This window comes from Schistocerca cancellata, chromosome 5 (genome assembly GCF_023864275.1).
Source record: "Schistocerca cancellata isolate TAMUIC-IGC-003103 chromosome 5, iqSchCanc2.1, whole genome shotgun sequence".
Lineage (NCBI taxonomy): Eukaryota > Metazoa > Arthropoda > Insecta > Orthoptera > Acrididae > Schistocerca > Schistocerca cancellata.
The window spans coordinates 389852546-389869534 of NC_064630.1; the positions used below are offsets into that span (position 1 = coordinate 389852546).

The window sequence follows — 16989 nt, forward strand, 5'->3', positions numbered from 1 at the left end:
TTGGAACATATGGTGTGTCGGCGGTTGAGTTGAGTCCTGGAGTCACATGGCCTTCTGGTTCCATGTCAGGGCGTCTTCCACCAGGATCGCTCTACCACTGATAATCGTGGGTCTCTCAAGTCTGCCATTCGATCACCCTTTTCCAAACGCCAGCATCTTGTTGCCGTCTTTTTTTACTTACGTAAACGACCTGGCGACGACATATCCTCGACACATTATATGAGTGGGGTCTCCAGGGCCTCCTCCCGATTTGTATCCAAAACCTCCTGTCGTTCCATACTTTTCGTGTCCAAGCTGGTGCCTCCCATAGTTCCCCCCCGTATTGAGGATAACGGTGTTCTGCAGGGCTCCATATTACGTGTATCTCTATTTTTAGTGACCATTAACGGCCTAGCAGCAGCTGTAGGGCCATTGGTCTCCTTTTCTCTGTATGCAGATGACTTCTGCATTTCATATTGCTCCTCCAGTACTGGTGTTTCTGAGCGGCACCTACAGGGAGCCATTCACAAGGCGCAGTCATGGGCTCTAGCCCACGGCTTCCAGTTTTCAGCCATGAAATCTTGTGTCATGCACTTTTGTCGACGTCGTACCATTCATCCGGAACCTGAACTTTACCTTAATGACGATCTACTCACTGTAGTGGAGACATATTGATTCTTAGGACTGGTTTTCGACGCCTGATTGATTTGAGTACCTCACCTTCATCAGCTTAAGCAGGAGTGCTGGCAGCACCTCAATGCTCTCTGCTGCCTGAGCATTACCAACTGGGGTGCAGATCACTCTACGCTGTTGCAGCTCTGCAGAGCCCTTGTTCAATCCCGCCTTGACTGTGGGAGTCTGGTTTACGGTTTGGCGGTGCCCTCAGCATTGCACTTACTCAGCCTAGTGCACCACTGTGGCATTCTTCTAGCGACAGGAGCTTTTAGAACGAGTGTGGTGACCAGTGTCCTGGTGGAGGCTGGAGTCCCAGTGTGGATCCGACGTGTGCAACTACTTGCCAGTTATGTTGCACACATTCGTAGTTTTCCTGAGTATCAGAATTACCGTCTCCTGGTGCCTCCCGTTGCAGTTCATCTCCCATATTGGCAGCTTAGGTCAGGGCTCATGATTTCGGTTCGTGTGCGATCTCTTCTCTCTGAATTGGAGTGCTTCCCTTTATCACCTCTACTTGAGGTCCATTCACATACACTTCCATGGTGTACACCTCGGCTGAAGCTTCAGCTGGACTTTTTGCATGGTCCCAAGGAATCCATTAATGCTGCCGCTCTCCACTGTCACTTCCTTTCGATTCTTGACGTGTTCCGGGGCTCTGAAGTTGTTTACACTGACAGCTCGATGGCTCATGGTAATGTTGGTTTCACCTATGTCCACAGAGGCCATATTCAGCAGCATTCCTTGCCCGCTGGCTGCAGTGTATTCACTGCAGAGGGTGTGGCCATATCTCGTGCACATCAGTACATCCGTTCCTGTTCTGCTGAGTCATTTCTTCTCTGTCCTGACTCCCTGAGCAGCTTACAAGCTGTCGACCAGTGCTAGCCTCACCATCCTTTGGTAGTGAACATCCAGGAGTCCATCTCTGCCCTGGAATGGTCCAGTCGTTCAGTGATGTTTGTGTGGACCCCAGGACATGTTGGAATCCCAGGCAGCAAACATGCTGACAGGCTGGCCAAACAGGCTATGTGGAAACTGCTCCTGGAGATGGGCATCTCTGAAACTGACCTGTGTTCTGTCTTACGCCGCAAAGTTTATCGGCTTTGGGAGATGGACTGGCATAATAGTATGCACAACAAACTGCGTGTCATTAAGGAGACCGCGAATGTGTGAAAGTCTTCCCTGCGGGCTTCTCGCAGGGAATCAGTTGTCCTTTGTCGGCTCCGCATTGGCCATATGTGGCTCACACATGGTTACCTCCTCTGTTGTGAGGACCCACCTCAGTGTCGTCGCTGTGGCTCCCAAATGACAGTCGTCCATCTCTTGCAGGACTGTCCACTTTTAGCTGCTCTGCGGTAGACTTTTATCCTTCCCAGCACCCTACCTTCAGTGTTGGCCGACAATGCTGCAACAGCAGTTTTAGTTTTACGTTTTATTTGTGAGGGTGGGTTTTATCATATGATCTGAGTTTTAGCACATGTTCTTTGTCCCTCTGTGTCCTCCACCCTAGGGCTTTTAGGGTGGAGGTTTTAATGTGTTGCAGAGTGGCTGGCTCCTGCTTTTTTATTCACATGGTCAGCCAGCCATTGTAATCTGCTTTCTTGTTTTTAGTCTCTTCTCCATGTTTCTTGCATCTCTCTGTGGTTTTCTTGTCCTGTTTTGTCCATTGTAGTGTTTGTTGTCCTCCTGTCATTTTCTAGTTCTTCCTTTCTCCTGTTATTGTGATCCATGCCTTGGCCACAACTTTGAATCTGTTGCAAGGCCCAAAGGGGTCAGTTCCACCCGGGGCTCTCCTCCGGCAATTTTTCTCTCTTCTCGGTGAGTTCCAGGGCTCAGAAATAGTCTACACCAGTGGATCAATGGTCGACAGTCTTATTGGCTTCGCTTATGTTTACATTGGACATACTGAACTGCACTCCTTGCCATATGGCTGCAATGTTTTCTCTGTAGAGTTGATAGCCATCTATTGCACTCTTGGAGCATATTGGCTCCTGCGCAGGTGAGTCCTTCGTCATCTGTAGTGACTCCTTAACACTTTCACCGCCATGTGCATTATATATATGATGCTCACCGGTTTCTCCGTTTTCACCTTGTACATCATATTCGATCACACAGGGGTCATGAGCACTGTTAGCGAGTGGCTGTAATTCTGTCCCAGACTATCATGCTCCTTCCTTTAGTAATAGTAGCAGTGAAGATGAAATAATTCCACTGAAGAAACAGAAGGTACACATGCAAGTTATGAATGATGTGGCCACAAATGGGGCAAATAAAGTTTCATCTTCCATTGACGCAAACAGTGAAAGTGAGCTTTCAGCTGCAGAGATATCTTGTATTCGTGGGATTCCTACTTTACAAGTAAAATGGTCTTACATGTAAGGAAATGCAAAAAAAAATCGTATTAGGGCCTATCTGCTAACTGTGGAGTAGGCAATGCACTTTTGGGCAATCTAGCTGCAAACATTCATACCATTGAAGCTTACAATTTTTCTTGATGGAGAAATGTGCAGTTTCATAGTGAAGGAAGCAAAATGTTACGCTGCAGAAAAGATTGTTAGCAGAATGGCTGCAGAGACATTATTACTGTCATTAAGATTTACTTTATGGAGTGATATAAGTGCTGTTGATTTGAGGAAATTGTTGGGACTTATGTTGTGGATGGGGCTTGATCATAAGCCAAGAGTGGGGGATTACTGGAGCAGGAATCTGCTTTACAAAAACCAGGTGTCTTCTACTATATTTCGAGATATGTTTTGATTTGTTGTTCCATTGCATACATTTTAGTGGCAAATGAAAACAGAAAACATAAATGAACATGACAAGGTGTTCAAAATAAGAAAGCTTGTGAATCATATAAACACAAAATTGCAGCAAGCTTTCATTCCAGGTGAAGCTGTTTGTATCCATGAAACAATGAATCAGTTTCGTGGGAGTTTTCACGTTTGTCACTACATTTCTGGAAAATACAGAGTGAAATTATACAAAGGGTGTGCTGTAGGTGGATATACCTTGAATGTTAAAGTGTACTGTGGAAATGAAATTACTACTATAGACATAATAACAAGAATTGTTTTGAAGTTAATGGAATCACTTTTGAATTCTGGAAGAACACTCTTTGTAGATAACTTCTACGCTTCTGTGAACTTCGCACTCGTTCTCCTGGATGGGGGGGGGGGGGGGGGGGGGGGGAGACTGATCTGGGTGGGAACTCTCCACAAAAAAAGAAGGGGATATCCAAAAACTATTACTATAAAAACATTGAAGAAGGGGAAATGGTCATTTTTTTTGACAGTGAAGGACACACCTGAACTTGTGGCAAAGAATACAAGGAGAAGTTAAGTGAAAATACCAAATTCAGTGTGGATTACAATGCAACCAAACACTTCAATGGTCTTTCAGATCAAAAGAAAACCTATGGCTCATGATTTAAGAAGTCAGTGAAGTGGTACCACAAAGTGGTTTTTGAATTACTATTCAGTATTACTCTTGTAAATGCTCATGCTCTGTATGTTCAAATTACAAGACAAAAAAATGTGTATCATTGCTTTCCATTAGACAGATGGGTTACACAGGATCGACAGTGTTCAGGAGACACTAATGAATGGGAATCACAAACTGGTTGAAACTACAGTGAGACGATGTTTGAACGGCTGTTACCAGAAACCCTCCAATGCAGGTGGGCGAAAGCTTGCTAACAGATATAGCAAGCAGAGGTCGTTGAAATGCCAAATTTGTCCTAAAAAAATCAGTTATGTAGCAGTTAGTTGGCGTTTTTATTTGCCAACAATAATGTCTTCCTCAGATATACGAGTATGCATCAGAAGTGCTGCACATGGGCATATAAAGCTTCTAGTTGCATCTTAAGTTTAAAATGAGCCATGTGCATCGTATTTGATCACACCATATTTATCAGGTTAATACTGATTTCATACAATTTCCTTCAAGATAAGATATACTAGCTTAATTTTTTAAAATAACATGAAAGAAAAAAGTCACAGCTAAACTGAAAAATTTACAAAAATGCTGCTGGCAGTCGAAGTGTTAAGCAGTCTACAAGGTCTCGACCAGTGCTTCCTCCTACATCCTTTGGTAATGATTATCCAGGAGTCTGTTTATGCCCTCGGCAATAGTGGATGTTCAGTGACCTTCATTTGGACCCCAGGACATGTCCGGATACTGGGCAATGACCTTGCTGACAGCCTGGCCAGACAGCCTACTGGTACACGAACTCTGGAGATCGGCCTGCCAGAGACTGATCTCCAATTGCTCTTCCGCCATAAAATTTTTGCGATCTAGGATACTGAATGGTGCACCCTCAGTACACAAAATAAACTCTCTGTTATCAAGGACACAACCAATGTGTAATGGACATCCATGCGAGCCACTTGCAGGGACTCTGTTGTCCTTTGCTGGCTTCACATTGGGCATACTCAGCTAACACATGGTCACCACGTCCATCATGAGGACCTACCTCAATGTCACTGTGGCTCCCCTGTGACTGTCATCCACATTTTGTTGGACTGCCCAATTTTGATGTTTGGTTCGTGTGGCACTCAACTGCGCGGTCATCAGCGCCCATACAAAGTCCCAATTTGCACACAGTCCCATTTTTTTAACAGTCCAGTCTTACCAATGTCAGGAATGATGATGATGACGATGACAACACAAACATCCAGTCCCCGGACAGAGAAAATCCCCAATCTGGCGGGGAATCAAACCTGGGACCCTATGATCCAGGGGCAGCAACACTAACCACGAGCTGCGGACTGCCCAGTTTTAGCTGCTCTGTGATGGACTTTTAACCTTCCTAGAATGCTACCTGGTGTTGGGCATTGATGCCTCAACAGCTGATTTAGAGGTTTTTATCATACAATCTTAGGGTGGCCTCCACCCTCCCTCCATTTCACCTCTTCGTTACTCTTTCTGTGCGTTTTGTTTGCCTTGGTGTTTGTCTTTTCCTTGTGTGTGTTCATCTCGCCTTATCTTTTAAGCTGGAGATTTTAGTGTGTTGCAGAGTGGCTGGCTCATCCTTTTTAATTTTGTGATCAGCCAGCCCAGGCTATCTGCTATATTGTTTTAATACCTTCCATTACTTTTTCCTTTTGGTGTACGTTTTCCCCTTTGTGTTAGTTTCTGTCATTCTTGTCTTTCAGTGTGTTTTGAAGTTACTGTAGTTTTATGCCTCTTAACTTCACTGACTCCTTTTGGGACTGTTTTTAACTCGATACCTGTTTGAATGAGGGAAAAGGGACTGCGGACCCTGTAGTTTGGTGCCCTTACTCCCCAAATCAACCAACCAGCCATCTCAACCCCTCTCCCCCTACATCCTACCTTTTACTCTCAATCCCTTTCTTGCTTCATCCATTTTCTTACCTAATGGTATCCTTAATTTTCAGTTGTGACACTCAGCCTTCCCTCTCCCCTGTACCTACCTCACTAAGCTTTCATTTGTTTCCTTCTTAACCCAGCTCCTTACATTGTAACCTTTCTCTTTCCCTCCTCAATCCCTATTCACTCTCCATCAGTCTAGTAATTATTGCTCAGCCTTTTTACTTTTTACCTCATTCTTGCCTTTCTACATTGCTTTCCCATCCATATTACAGTCTGTCTTTCATGTTCAATCCACCCTCCTTTTTGACAACTGCCCCCCATCCGTCCCTAGACCCCTCTCCCTTTCTGCCTCACTCCTGAGCCTCTACTCCTTTCTCTCTCCTGAGCCCCAATTCATCCCCCTCCAATCATCTACACCCCTCCTCAGCCACCCACCCCCTCCATCTTTCCTTAATTCTTACTCAATTTTTTGTGTCCTCTACCAGTGGGCGGAATTTTTTTTTTTTTTGAGGAGATCCTCTCTTTTAAATTCGCTTAATTTATTTAATATGGGTAAGTCAGTTTATGAGTATTAGTGCTCAAGGTAATAATCGGTAGCCGATTTAACATGGAACTGAAATTTTTTTTCCAGGGAGAAGATCCAACTGTGGGAAATCCAAATTTTTGGGAAGAATTTTTTCTTCTGAAACCAAAAGTGAGTGAAATGTGATATATTAGAATAGGAAATAGTAAACAAAAACTGTGGACAGGCACTGCTCATCTTCAGATGTATGAGTGTGTGAGCTTTTTAGACGTTCTATATTTTTAAGTGTAAAAACAAAACACACACACACACACACATATCCATCCGCATATACACAGACACAAGCAGACTATATATATATATATATATATATATATATATATATATATAAACAAAGATGATGAGACTTTACCAAACAAAAGCGCTGGCAGGTCGATAGACACACAAACAAACAAACACAAACATACACACAAAATGCAAGCTTCCGCAACAAATGGTTGCTTCGTCAGGAAAGAGGGAAGGAGAGGGAAAGACGAAAGGATGTGGATTTTAAGGGAGAGGGTAAGGAGTCATTCCAATCCCGGGAGCGGAAAGACTTACCTTAGGGGGGAAAAAAGGACAGGTATACACTCGTGCGCGCACACACACACATATCCATCCGCATATACACAGACACAAGCAGACATTGAAAAAATTGTGGAATGTTTCCCTCTCTCTCTCTCTCTCTCTCTCTCTCTCTCTCTCTCTCTCTCTCTCTATATATATATATATATATATATATATATATATATATATATATATATATATATATATATATATATATAATAGAAGGAAACATTCCACGAAGGAAAAATATATTTAAAAACAAAGATGATGTGACTTACCAAATGAAAGTGCTGGCAGGTCGACAGACACACAAACAAACACAAACATACACACAAAATCCAAGCTTTCGCAACCAACGGTTGCCTCGTCAGGAAAGAGGGAAGGAGAAGGAAAGACAAAAGGATATGGGTTTTAAGGGAGAGGGTAAGGAGTCATTCCAATCCCGGGAGCGGAAAGACTTACCTTAGGGGGAAAAAAGGACAGGTATACACTGGCACACACACACATATCCATCCACACATACACAGACACAAGCAGACATTTGTAAAGGCAAAGAGTTTGGGCAGAGATGTCAGTCGGGACGGAAGTACAGAGGCAAAGATGATGTTGAAAGACAGGTGAGGTATGAGCGGCGGCAGATTGAAATTAGAAATTAGCGGAGATTGAGGCCTGGCGGATAGCGAGAAGAGAGGATAGCGAGAAGAGAGGATATGCTGAAGGGCAAGTTCCCATCTCCGGAGTTCTGACAGGTTGGTGTTAGTGGGAAGTATCCAGATAACCCGGACGGTGTAACACTGTGCCAAGATGTGCTGGCCGTGCACCAAGGCATGTTTAGCCACAGGGTGATCCTCATTACCAACAAACACTGTCTGCCTGTGTCCATTCATGCGAATGGACAGTTTGTTGCTGGTCATTCCCACATAGAATGCATCACAGTGTAGGCAGGTCAGTTGGTAGATCACGTGGGTGCTTTCACACGTGGCTCTGCCTTTGATTGTGTACACCTTCCGGGTTACAGGACTGGAGTAGGTGGTGGTGGGAGGGTGCATGGGACAGGTTTTACACCGGGGAACCGCCCCCGGTGTAAAACCTGTCCCATGCACCCTCCCACCACCACCTACTCCAGTCCTGTAACCCGGAAGGTGTACACAATCAAAGGCAGAGCCACGTGTGAAAGCACCCACGTGATCTACCAACTGACCTGCCTACACTGTGATGCATTCTATGTGGGAATGACCAGCAACAAACTGTCCATTCGCATGAATGGACACAGGCAGACAGTGTTTGTTGGTAATGAGGATCACCCTGTGGCTAAACATGCCTTGGTGCACGGCCAGCACATCTTGGCACAGTGTTACACCGTCCGGGTTATCTGGATACTTCCCACTAACACCAACCTGTCAGAACTCCGGAGATGGGAACTTGCCCTTCAGCATATCCTCTCTTCTCGCTATCCGCCAGGCCTCAATCTCCGCTAATTTCTAATTTCAATCTGCCGCCGCTCATACCTCACCTGTCTTTCAACATCATCTTTGCCTCTGTACTTCCGTCCCGACTGACATCTCTGCCCAAACTCTTTGCCTTTACAAATGTCTGCTTGTGTCTGTGTATGTGTGGATGGATATGTGTGTGTGTGCCAGTGTATACCTGTCCTTTTTTCCCCCTAAGGTAAGTCTTTCCGCTCCCGGGATTGGAATGACTCCTTACCCTCTCCCTTAAAACCCATATCCTTTTGTCTTTCCTTCTCCTTCCCTCTTTCCTGACGAGGCAACCGTTGGTTGCGAAAGCTTGGATTTTGTGTGTATGTTTGTGTTTGTTTGTGTGTCTGTCGACCTGCCAGCACTTTCATTTGGTAAGTCACATCATCTTTGTTTTTAAATATATATATATATATATATATATATATATATATATATATATATAGTTTGAAACATTCCACGAAGGAAAAATATATCTAAAAACAAAGATGATGTGACTTACCAAATGAAAGTGCTGGCAGGTCGACAGACACACAGACGAACACAAACATACACACAAAATTCAAGCTTTCGCAACAAACTGTTGCCTCATCAGGAAAGAGGGAAGGAGAGGGAAAGATGAAAGGATGTGGGTTCTAAGGGAGAGGGCAAGGAGTCATTCCAGTCCCGGGAGCGGAAAGACCTACCTTAGGGGGAAAAAAGGACGGGTATACACTCGCACACACACACATATCCAGACACAAGCAGACATATTTAAAGACAATACCAACCTATCCGAACTCCGGAGATGGGAACTTGCTCTTCAATATATCCTCTCTTCCTGTTATCCACCAGGCCTCAATCTCTGCTAATTTCAAGTTGCCGCCACTCATACCTCACCTGTCATTCAACAACATCTTTGCCTCTGCACTTCTGCCTCGACTGACATCTCTGCCCAAACTCTTTGTCTTTAAATATGTCTGCTTGTGTCTGTGTATGTGTGGATGGATGTGTGTGCGTGTGCGAGTGTGTACCCGTCCTTTTTTCCCCCTAGGGTGGGTCTTTCCGCTCCCGGGACTGGGGTGACTCCTTGCCCTCTCCCTTGGGACCCACATCCTTTCGTCTTTCCCTCTCCTTCCCTCTTTCCTGGTGGGGCGGCAGTTTGTTGCGAGAGCTTGAATTTTGTGTGTGCGTTTGTGTTCGTCTGTGTGTCTGTCGGCCTGCCAGCACTTTCGTTTGGTAAGTCACATCATCTTTGTTTTTGGATGTATTTTTCCTTCGTGGAATGTTTCCTTCTATTATAACTATGTATATATATGTATGGTTATGATAGGGGGAGGCATTCCGCGAGGGAGGGATGTACCTGGAAACAAGGATAATGTGACTTACCGGGTGGGGGTGCTGGCGGGTCGACGGACGCGCGGGCGAGCACAGGCATGCGCACGGGGTTCTGGCTTTCGCGACCAACGGTTGCCTCGTCGGGGGGGGGGGGGGGATTTGGGGTTTGGGGGGGAGGGTGGGGAGTCGTTCCAGTCCCGGGAGCAGGGGGACTTGCCTTGGGGGGGGGGGGGGGGGAGGGACGGGTATACGCACGCGCGCGCGCACACGCACACGTGTCCATCCGCATATGCGCAGACACGGGCAAACAAGACTCTTTGTCTTTAAATATGTCTGCTTGTGTCTGGATATGTGTGTGTGTGCGAGTGTATACCCGTCCTTTTTTCCCCCTAAGGTAAGTCTTTCCGCTCCCGGGACTGGAATGACTCCTTACCCTCTCCCTTAAAACCCACATACTTTCATCTTTCCCTCTCCTTCCCTCTTTCCTGATGAGGCAACAGTTTGTTGCGAAAGCTTGAATTTTGTGTGTATGTTTGTGTTCGTCTGTGTGTCTGTCGACCTGCCAGCACTTTCATTTGGTAAGTCACATCATCTTTGTTTATATATATATATATATATATATATATATATATATATATATATATATATATATATATATATATATATATATATATATGGTTATAATAGAAGGAAACATTCCACGAAGGAAAAATATACCTGAAACAAAGATGATGTGACTTACCAAATGAAAGTGCTGGCAGGTCGACAGACACACAAACGAACACAAACATACACACTAAATTCAAGCTTTCGCAACAAACTGTTGCCTCATCAGGAAAGAGGGAAGGAGAGGGAAAGACGAAAGGATGTGGGTTTTAAGGGAGAGGGTAAGGAGTCATTCCAGTCCCGGGAGCGGAAAGACTTACCTTAGGGGGAAAAAAGGACGGGTATACACTCGCACACACACACATATCCATCCACACATATACAGACACAAGCAGACATATTTAAAGACCATATATTTAAAGACCATAAATATGTCTGCTTGTGTCTGTATATGTGTGGATGGATATGTGTGTGTGTGTGCGCGAGTGTATACCCGTCCTTTTTCCCCCCCCTAAGGTAAGTCTTTCCGCTCCCGGGACTGGAATGACTCCTTACCCTCTCCCTTAAAACCCACATCCTTTCGTCTTTCCCTCTCCTTCCCTCTTTCCTGATGAGGCAACAGTTTGTTGCGAAAGCTTGAATTTTGTGTGTATGTTTGTGTTCGTCTGTGTGTCTGTCGACCTGCCAGCACTTTCATTTGGTAAGTCACATCATCTTTGTTTATATATATATATATATATATATATATATATATATATATATATATATATATATATATATGGAAACATTCCACGTGGGAAAAATATATCTAAAAAGAAAGATGATGAGACTTACCAAACAAAAGCACTGGCAGGTCGATAGACACACAAACATACACACAAAATTCTAGCTTTCGCAACCATCGGTTGCCTCGTCAGGAGGAGGACGACGGTTCAATCCCGCGTCCGGCCATCCTGATTTAGGTTTTCCGTGATTTCCCTAAATCGCTCCAGGCAAATGCTGGGATGGTTCCTTTCAAAGGGCACGGCCGACTTCCTTCCCCGTCCTTCCCTAATCCGATGAGACCGATGACCTCGCTGTCTGGTCTCCTTCCACCAACCAACCAACCAACCTCGTCAGGAAAGAGGGAAGGAGAGGGAAAGACGAAAGGATTTGGGTTTTAAGGGAGAGGGTAAGGAGTCATTCCAATCCCGGGATAGGAAAGACTTACCTTAGGGGGAAAAAAGGACAGGTATACACTCGCACATACACACACATACAGGCACAAGCAGACATTTGTCAAATGTCATTTGACATTTGACAAATGATAACACATGTACAGGCACAAGCAGACATTTGTCAAATGACACATGGTATGAGGTCAAAGGTAGTACAGAACCAAATGCGGCTGACACTGCAACATGATTCAGTTGAAGGAATAGGAAAAGACAGTGTATGTTAATTAGGAAATAGTTATGTCGCAGTGTGTGGTGGTCTCCATGACATCACAGCTCTGTAACAACATTTGAATAACTTCAGACAAGGAACAATCATCGGGAACTGAATGAAGGGTGTAGTGTAACAATTGTAGCCCAGGAGTTTGCTGCTGTGCACAACATTGTTTCATGTGCATGGAGAGTGTTCCGAACCACAGGTATTGCTGCCTTAAGAAGAGGAGGTGGTCATCAACAGTCAACTGCAGCAGCAGATGACTGCTACATTGTTCAGTAGGCAAGAAGGGATTCACATCATACAGGGAGTGCAATTACAACCACATTTAACAGAACTGCAAGGCACACAATCTCTTGCTCCACAGTGGCACAGATTCTGCATGTGGTTGATATCATTGCTAGATGACCAGTATGTTGAGTTCCATTGACACCCACACCTCAGAGGCATCATTTGCAATTATGCAAAGAGCATAGGGATTGGTTCAAAGAGGAGTGGGGCTGCATGCTCATCTCAGGAGTGCACTTGGCTCTCAGTTGAGTAAGAGGATATTCAGTGAATGGAGTAGCCTGCCAATTCCTCCATGACTTAAATCCCATCAGCCCATATGGGATGCATTGAGGAGATGTATTGCAGCATGTCCACATGTTCTAGTGACCATCCAGCAGTTGTCAACAGTGCTGGTGGAAAAATAGAATGCCCTGCCATAAGGACATTGTATTGCCATCTGCAGTGATTACACATCCTAACATCATAAATTTCAGTGGCATCATTGTAATTATTGTCTTTGAATAAAAGTGTCATTTTTGTTCATCTCATTGTGTATTTCTTTCAATTATCTTCTGTGCTATATTTTAGCAGTTCTTTCCATGTGTGGTACAAGTTTCATCAATTTATGTTAATTGGCAGTGACAGATTGTGCAGAAGTTACTTTTGTCCATATATTTTGCACACCAGTCACTTATTTTCAATAGCACTACTGCTTTCATTATGTGATGTGATAATTTTTGTCTTTATGTGGCTTGTATATAACTTTAATTATCACAGCATTTAGTTTCTATTCCTTTTGAAGGAGTGCATCATTTACTACCATGTATGGGCCCCAATTCCTTCCATCGTCATTTCCCAAGTAGAGATGGTACTGGTTAGGATGGCCAAGTGCAGAAAGTTCGATCTGGTGCTGTGGTAATAGGATGCTATTTTTCTGATAAATGAACTGTTCCTCAACTTTGACTGTGAGTTATGGCATTACTCAGTCTGCCAACATATCAGGCTACACAGTTTGTGGTATTTTTACTGACTGAGGTGGCACAGTGGTTAAGATGCAGCAGCAGCAGCAGCAGCAGCTTTCAGGAGAGTTAAGAGTTCAAATACAAATCAAGCCATTCACATTTAGATGTCTTCCTTAGACTATTGAAGGTGGATGATGGGATATTGCCTTTGATAAGGACACAGCTGATTTTCTTCCATATGCCCATAGCTTGTGCTTTGACTGTAATGTGTAATGATTTCCTTGATGGGAAGTTAAGCATTTAACTTCCCCCTTCGTACCTCAGTATATTTCTGTTAGTCTAGAAAAATCAGTCAAACACATATTTAGAAATCGCATGAAACATGTTTGTTATTTTAACTGTCACAATTGATCTCAATAACAAGTGTTTTGTATGAGTCTCTTCACTTAGATATTATGCCTGTTGATGCAGTTAATGAAATGTCACTCACAATGGCTTATTCTGACACAACATCACTGTGTTCAGTAATTTCCATAATTTTTTTCCCAAAAAGATCTGCCTTGTTATGGGCTCATAGGCAAAAGTTTGTGTAGAATCCATTACAATCACTTCCTTGAACTCTACCCCACTTTTGTTGACTAGAGCTGTCAAGTGGCTCTCTACATTGAATTGTATGGGCTCCTTTATGAACCATATCTTTTCATGCACTAATTTGCTGAGAATCCTTTAACTTCCACTAGTCTATTAATATCTATTTTCATGTAATAGCCCTATGTGGATTTATTGAGAGGGGAGTGAGATAGTAATTCTGCCACCTCAAATTGTAGTGAGGAGTCATTATTAACTCTGATGATGAATTTTTTATTTTTTTTCCATTACCACACAATTCCGAAGATGGCAAGAGCTGACAAGTGCGAGAATTATTGCACAATCAGCTTAACAGCTCATGCATTGAAGCTTCTTACAAGAATAATATACAGAAGAATGGAAAAGAAAATTGAGAATGCGCTAGGTGACGATCAGTTTGGCTTTAAGAAAAGTAAAGGGACGAGAGAGGCAATTCTGACGTTACGGCTAATAATCGAAGCAAGGCTAAAGAAAAATCAAGACACTTTCATAGGATTTGTCGACCTGGAAAAAGCGTTCGACGATATAAAATGGTGCAAGCTGTTCGAGATTCTGAAAAAAGTAGGGGTAAGCTATAGGAAGAGACGGGTCATGTACAATATGTACAACAACCAAGAGGGAATAATAAGAGTGGACGATCAAGAACAAAGTGCTCGTATTAAGAAGGGTGTAAGACAAGGCTGTAGTCTTTCGCCCCTACTCTTCAATCTGTACATCGAGGAAGCAGTGATGGAAATAAAAGAAAGGTTCAGGAGTGGAATTAAAATACAAGGTGAAAGGATATCAGTGATACGATTCGCTGATGACATTGCTATCCTGAGTGAAAGTGAAGTAGAATTAAATGATCTGCTGAACGGAATGAACAGTCTAATGAGTACACAGTATGGTTTGAGAGTAAATCGGAGAACGATGAAGGTAATGAGAAGTAGTAGAAATGAGAACAGCGAGAAACTTAACATCAGAATTGATGGTCACGAAGTCAGTGAAGTTAAGGAATTCTGCTACCTAGGCAGTAAAATAACCAATGACGGACGGAGCAAGGAGGACATCAAAAGCAGACTCGCTATGGCATAAAAGGCATTTCTGGCCAAGAGAAGTCTACTAATATCAAATACCGGCCTTAATTTGAGGAAGAAATTTCTGAGGTTGTATGTCTGGAGTACAGCATTGTATGGTGGTGAAACATGGACTGTGGGAAAACCGGAACAGAAGAGAATCGAAGCATTTGAGATGGGGTGCTACAGACGAATGTTGAAAATTAGGTGGACTGATAAGGTAAGGAATGAGGAGGTTCTACGCAGAATCGGAGAGGAAAGGAATATGTGGAAAACACTGATAAGGAGAAGGGACAGGATGATAGGACATCTGCTAAGACTTGAGGGAATGACTTCCATGGTACTAGACGGAGCTGTAGAGGGCAAAAACTGTAGAGGAAGACAGAGATTGGAATACGTCAAGCAAATAATTGAGGATGTAGGTTGCAAGTGCTACTCTGAGATGAAGAGGTTAGCACAGGAAAGGAATTCGTCGCAGGCCGCATCAAACCAGTCATTAGACTTGGATACATTTTTAGTTTTGTAGATTGTATCTTCACATACGGCCGGCCGGAGTGGCCATGCGGTTCTAGGCGCTACAGTCTGGAGCCGAGCGACCGCTACGGTTCCAGGTTCGAATCCTGCCTCGGGCGTGGCTGTGTGTGAAGTCCTTAGGTTAGTTAGGTTTAATTAGTTCTAAGTTCTAGGCGACTGATGACCTCAGAAGTTAAGTCGCATAGTGCTCAGAGCCATTTGAACCATTTTCTTCACATACACTTAACTTCCTCCTGCTACTTAGTAGATAAGGAACAAAGGAAACAAGTTTCCTCTGTAACAGTACCAACAAGTTGAACCTTGCGCACATTTCAAAAAAATTAGTTGTGCTTTGCTACTAATGCTGCATTACTTGGTCCTACTCTGTATATTTAATACTTTTCATAGCTCAGTGACGGTGTATACTGTTTTCCATAACACTTACTGTGTGTATGTAATACTTTTCATAGCTCATTGACTTTTAAATGCATACTGCTTTCCATAACTAAACTGTCAAATAACACCAAGCTCTTTTCATGAGATTCTTCAGTACTATAATTGAACTGGTGTTTGTTGGTTGCCCATAATAAAAGACAGTAGTCAGTTTAACTGAAGCTACTGTAGCCCATAATATGGTTCATGTAAAATATGGTCAATTTTTGTTTCAGGTTTCACATTTAGAAGCTGAAATTCAAAAATTAAGTGGTGAGCAATTGGTGGCACTTAAAGACAATATAAATACACTTTTTCAAAAGTGCATTGCAACATTAGACCATGAACATAACATCCGTGTTGTCTACTCACTACAGGTTTGTTTCAGTCATATTGTGAGAAGGAATAATAATAATAATAATAATAATAATAATAATAATAATAATAATAGATGATGTACTTTATACTTCAGCATAATCCAGAATAGATACTCTTTTTTTATTATTTCATTCTAGTGCTGTAAAAATTGTGATTATTTGTTTTTAGACTTTATGTGCGGTCATCCACAGTATATACAAGAAAACATCTGGAGAATATGGAATTGATGTCATCAATGTTCTCATGGGTTTTGAAACTGCTGAACAGCTAATGCAAACACTACTGGATCATTGCAATAACTTTTTGATTGGTAAGACCAATAATGTAAATTTTGATACATTCAGAAGTTATCTCCACAGTAGTTATGACAAAGACAACTCTTCCTTTGTTTTATAGTCACAGATTTAATATACAGTTGTGATGATTTTTCATGGGAATCACTTTTGGGGAGGATGTGGTCAGCTATGCCAGCTTACCGTATTTACTCGAATCTAAGCCGCACTTTTTTTCCAGTTTTTGTAATCCAAAAAACCGCCTGCGGCTTAGAATCGAGTGCAGAGTACGCGGAAGTTCTGCAAAATGTTGGTAGGTGCCGCCACAACTAATTTCTGCCGTCAAATATATAGCGCTACACAAGCATGCTTTGCAGGCACAAAGATAAATACTGGCGCCAAAACCTCTGTGTCAGTAAATAAATTAAAAAAAAAAGAAAAAAAAAAAAACGGGGTGGAAGACGAGCTTTTTTCTCCGCCCCGAGTTTCGACCACTGCATTTCCTACTTTATCCAATGAAGTAAATACAAATTCCGTATT

At 43.0% G+C, this 16989-nt stretch overlaps 1 protein-coding gene across 2 annotated transcripts in view; it reads left to right on the forward strand.

Moving 5' to 3' along the window:
• LOC126188028 (armadillo-like helical domain-containing protein 3) overlaps nucleotides 1–16989 on the forward strand; it is a 128640-nt gene that overhangs the window by 16976 nt on the left and 94675 nt on the right. For both annotated transcript variants that reach the window (XM_049929449.1, XM_049929450.1), the window contains exons 3-5: nucleotides 6614–6676; nucleotides 16036–16176; nucleotides 16346–16487. In XM_049929449.1, the coding sequence (XP_049785406.1) occupies nucleotides 6614–6676; nucleotides 16036–16176; nucleotides 16346–16487 (346 nt within the window). The remainder of the gene's footprint in view (nucleotides 1–6613; nucleotides 6677–16035; nucleotides 16177–16345; nucleotides 16488–16989) is intronic.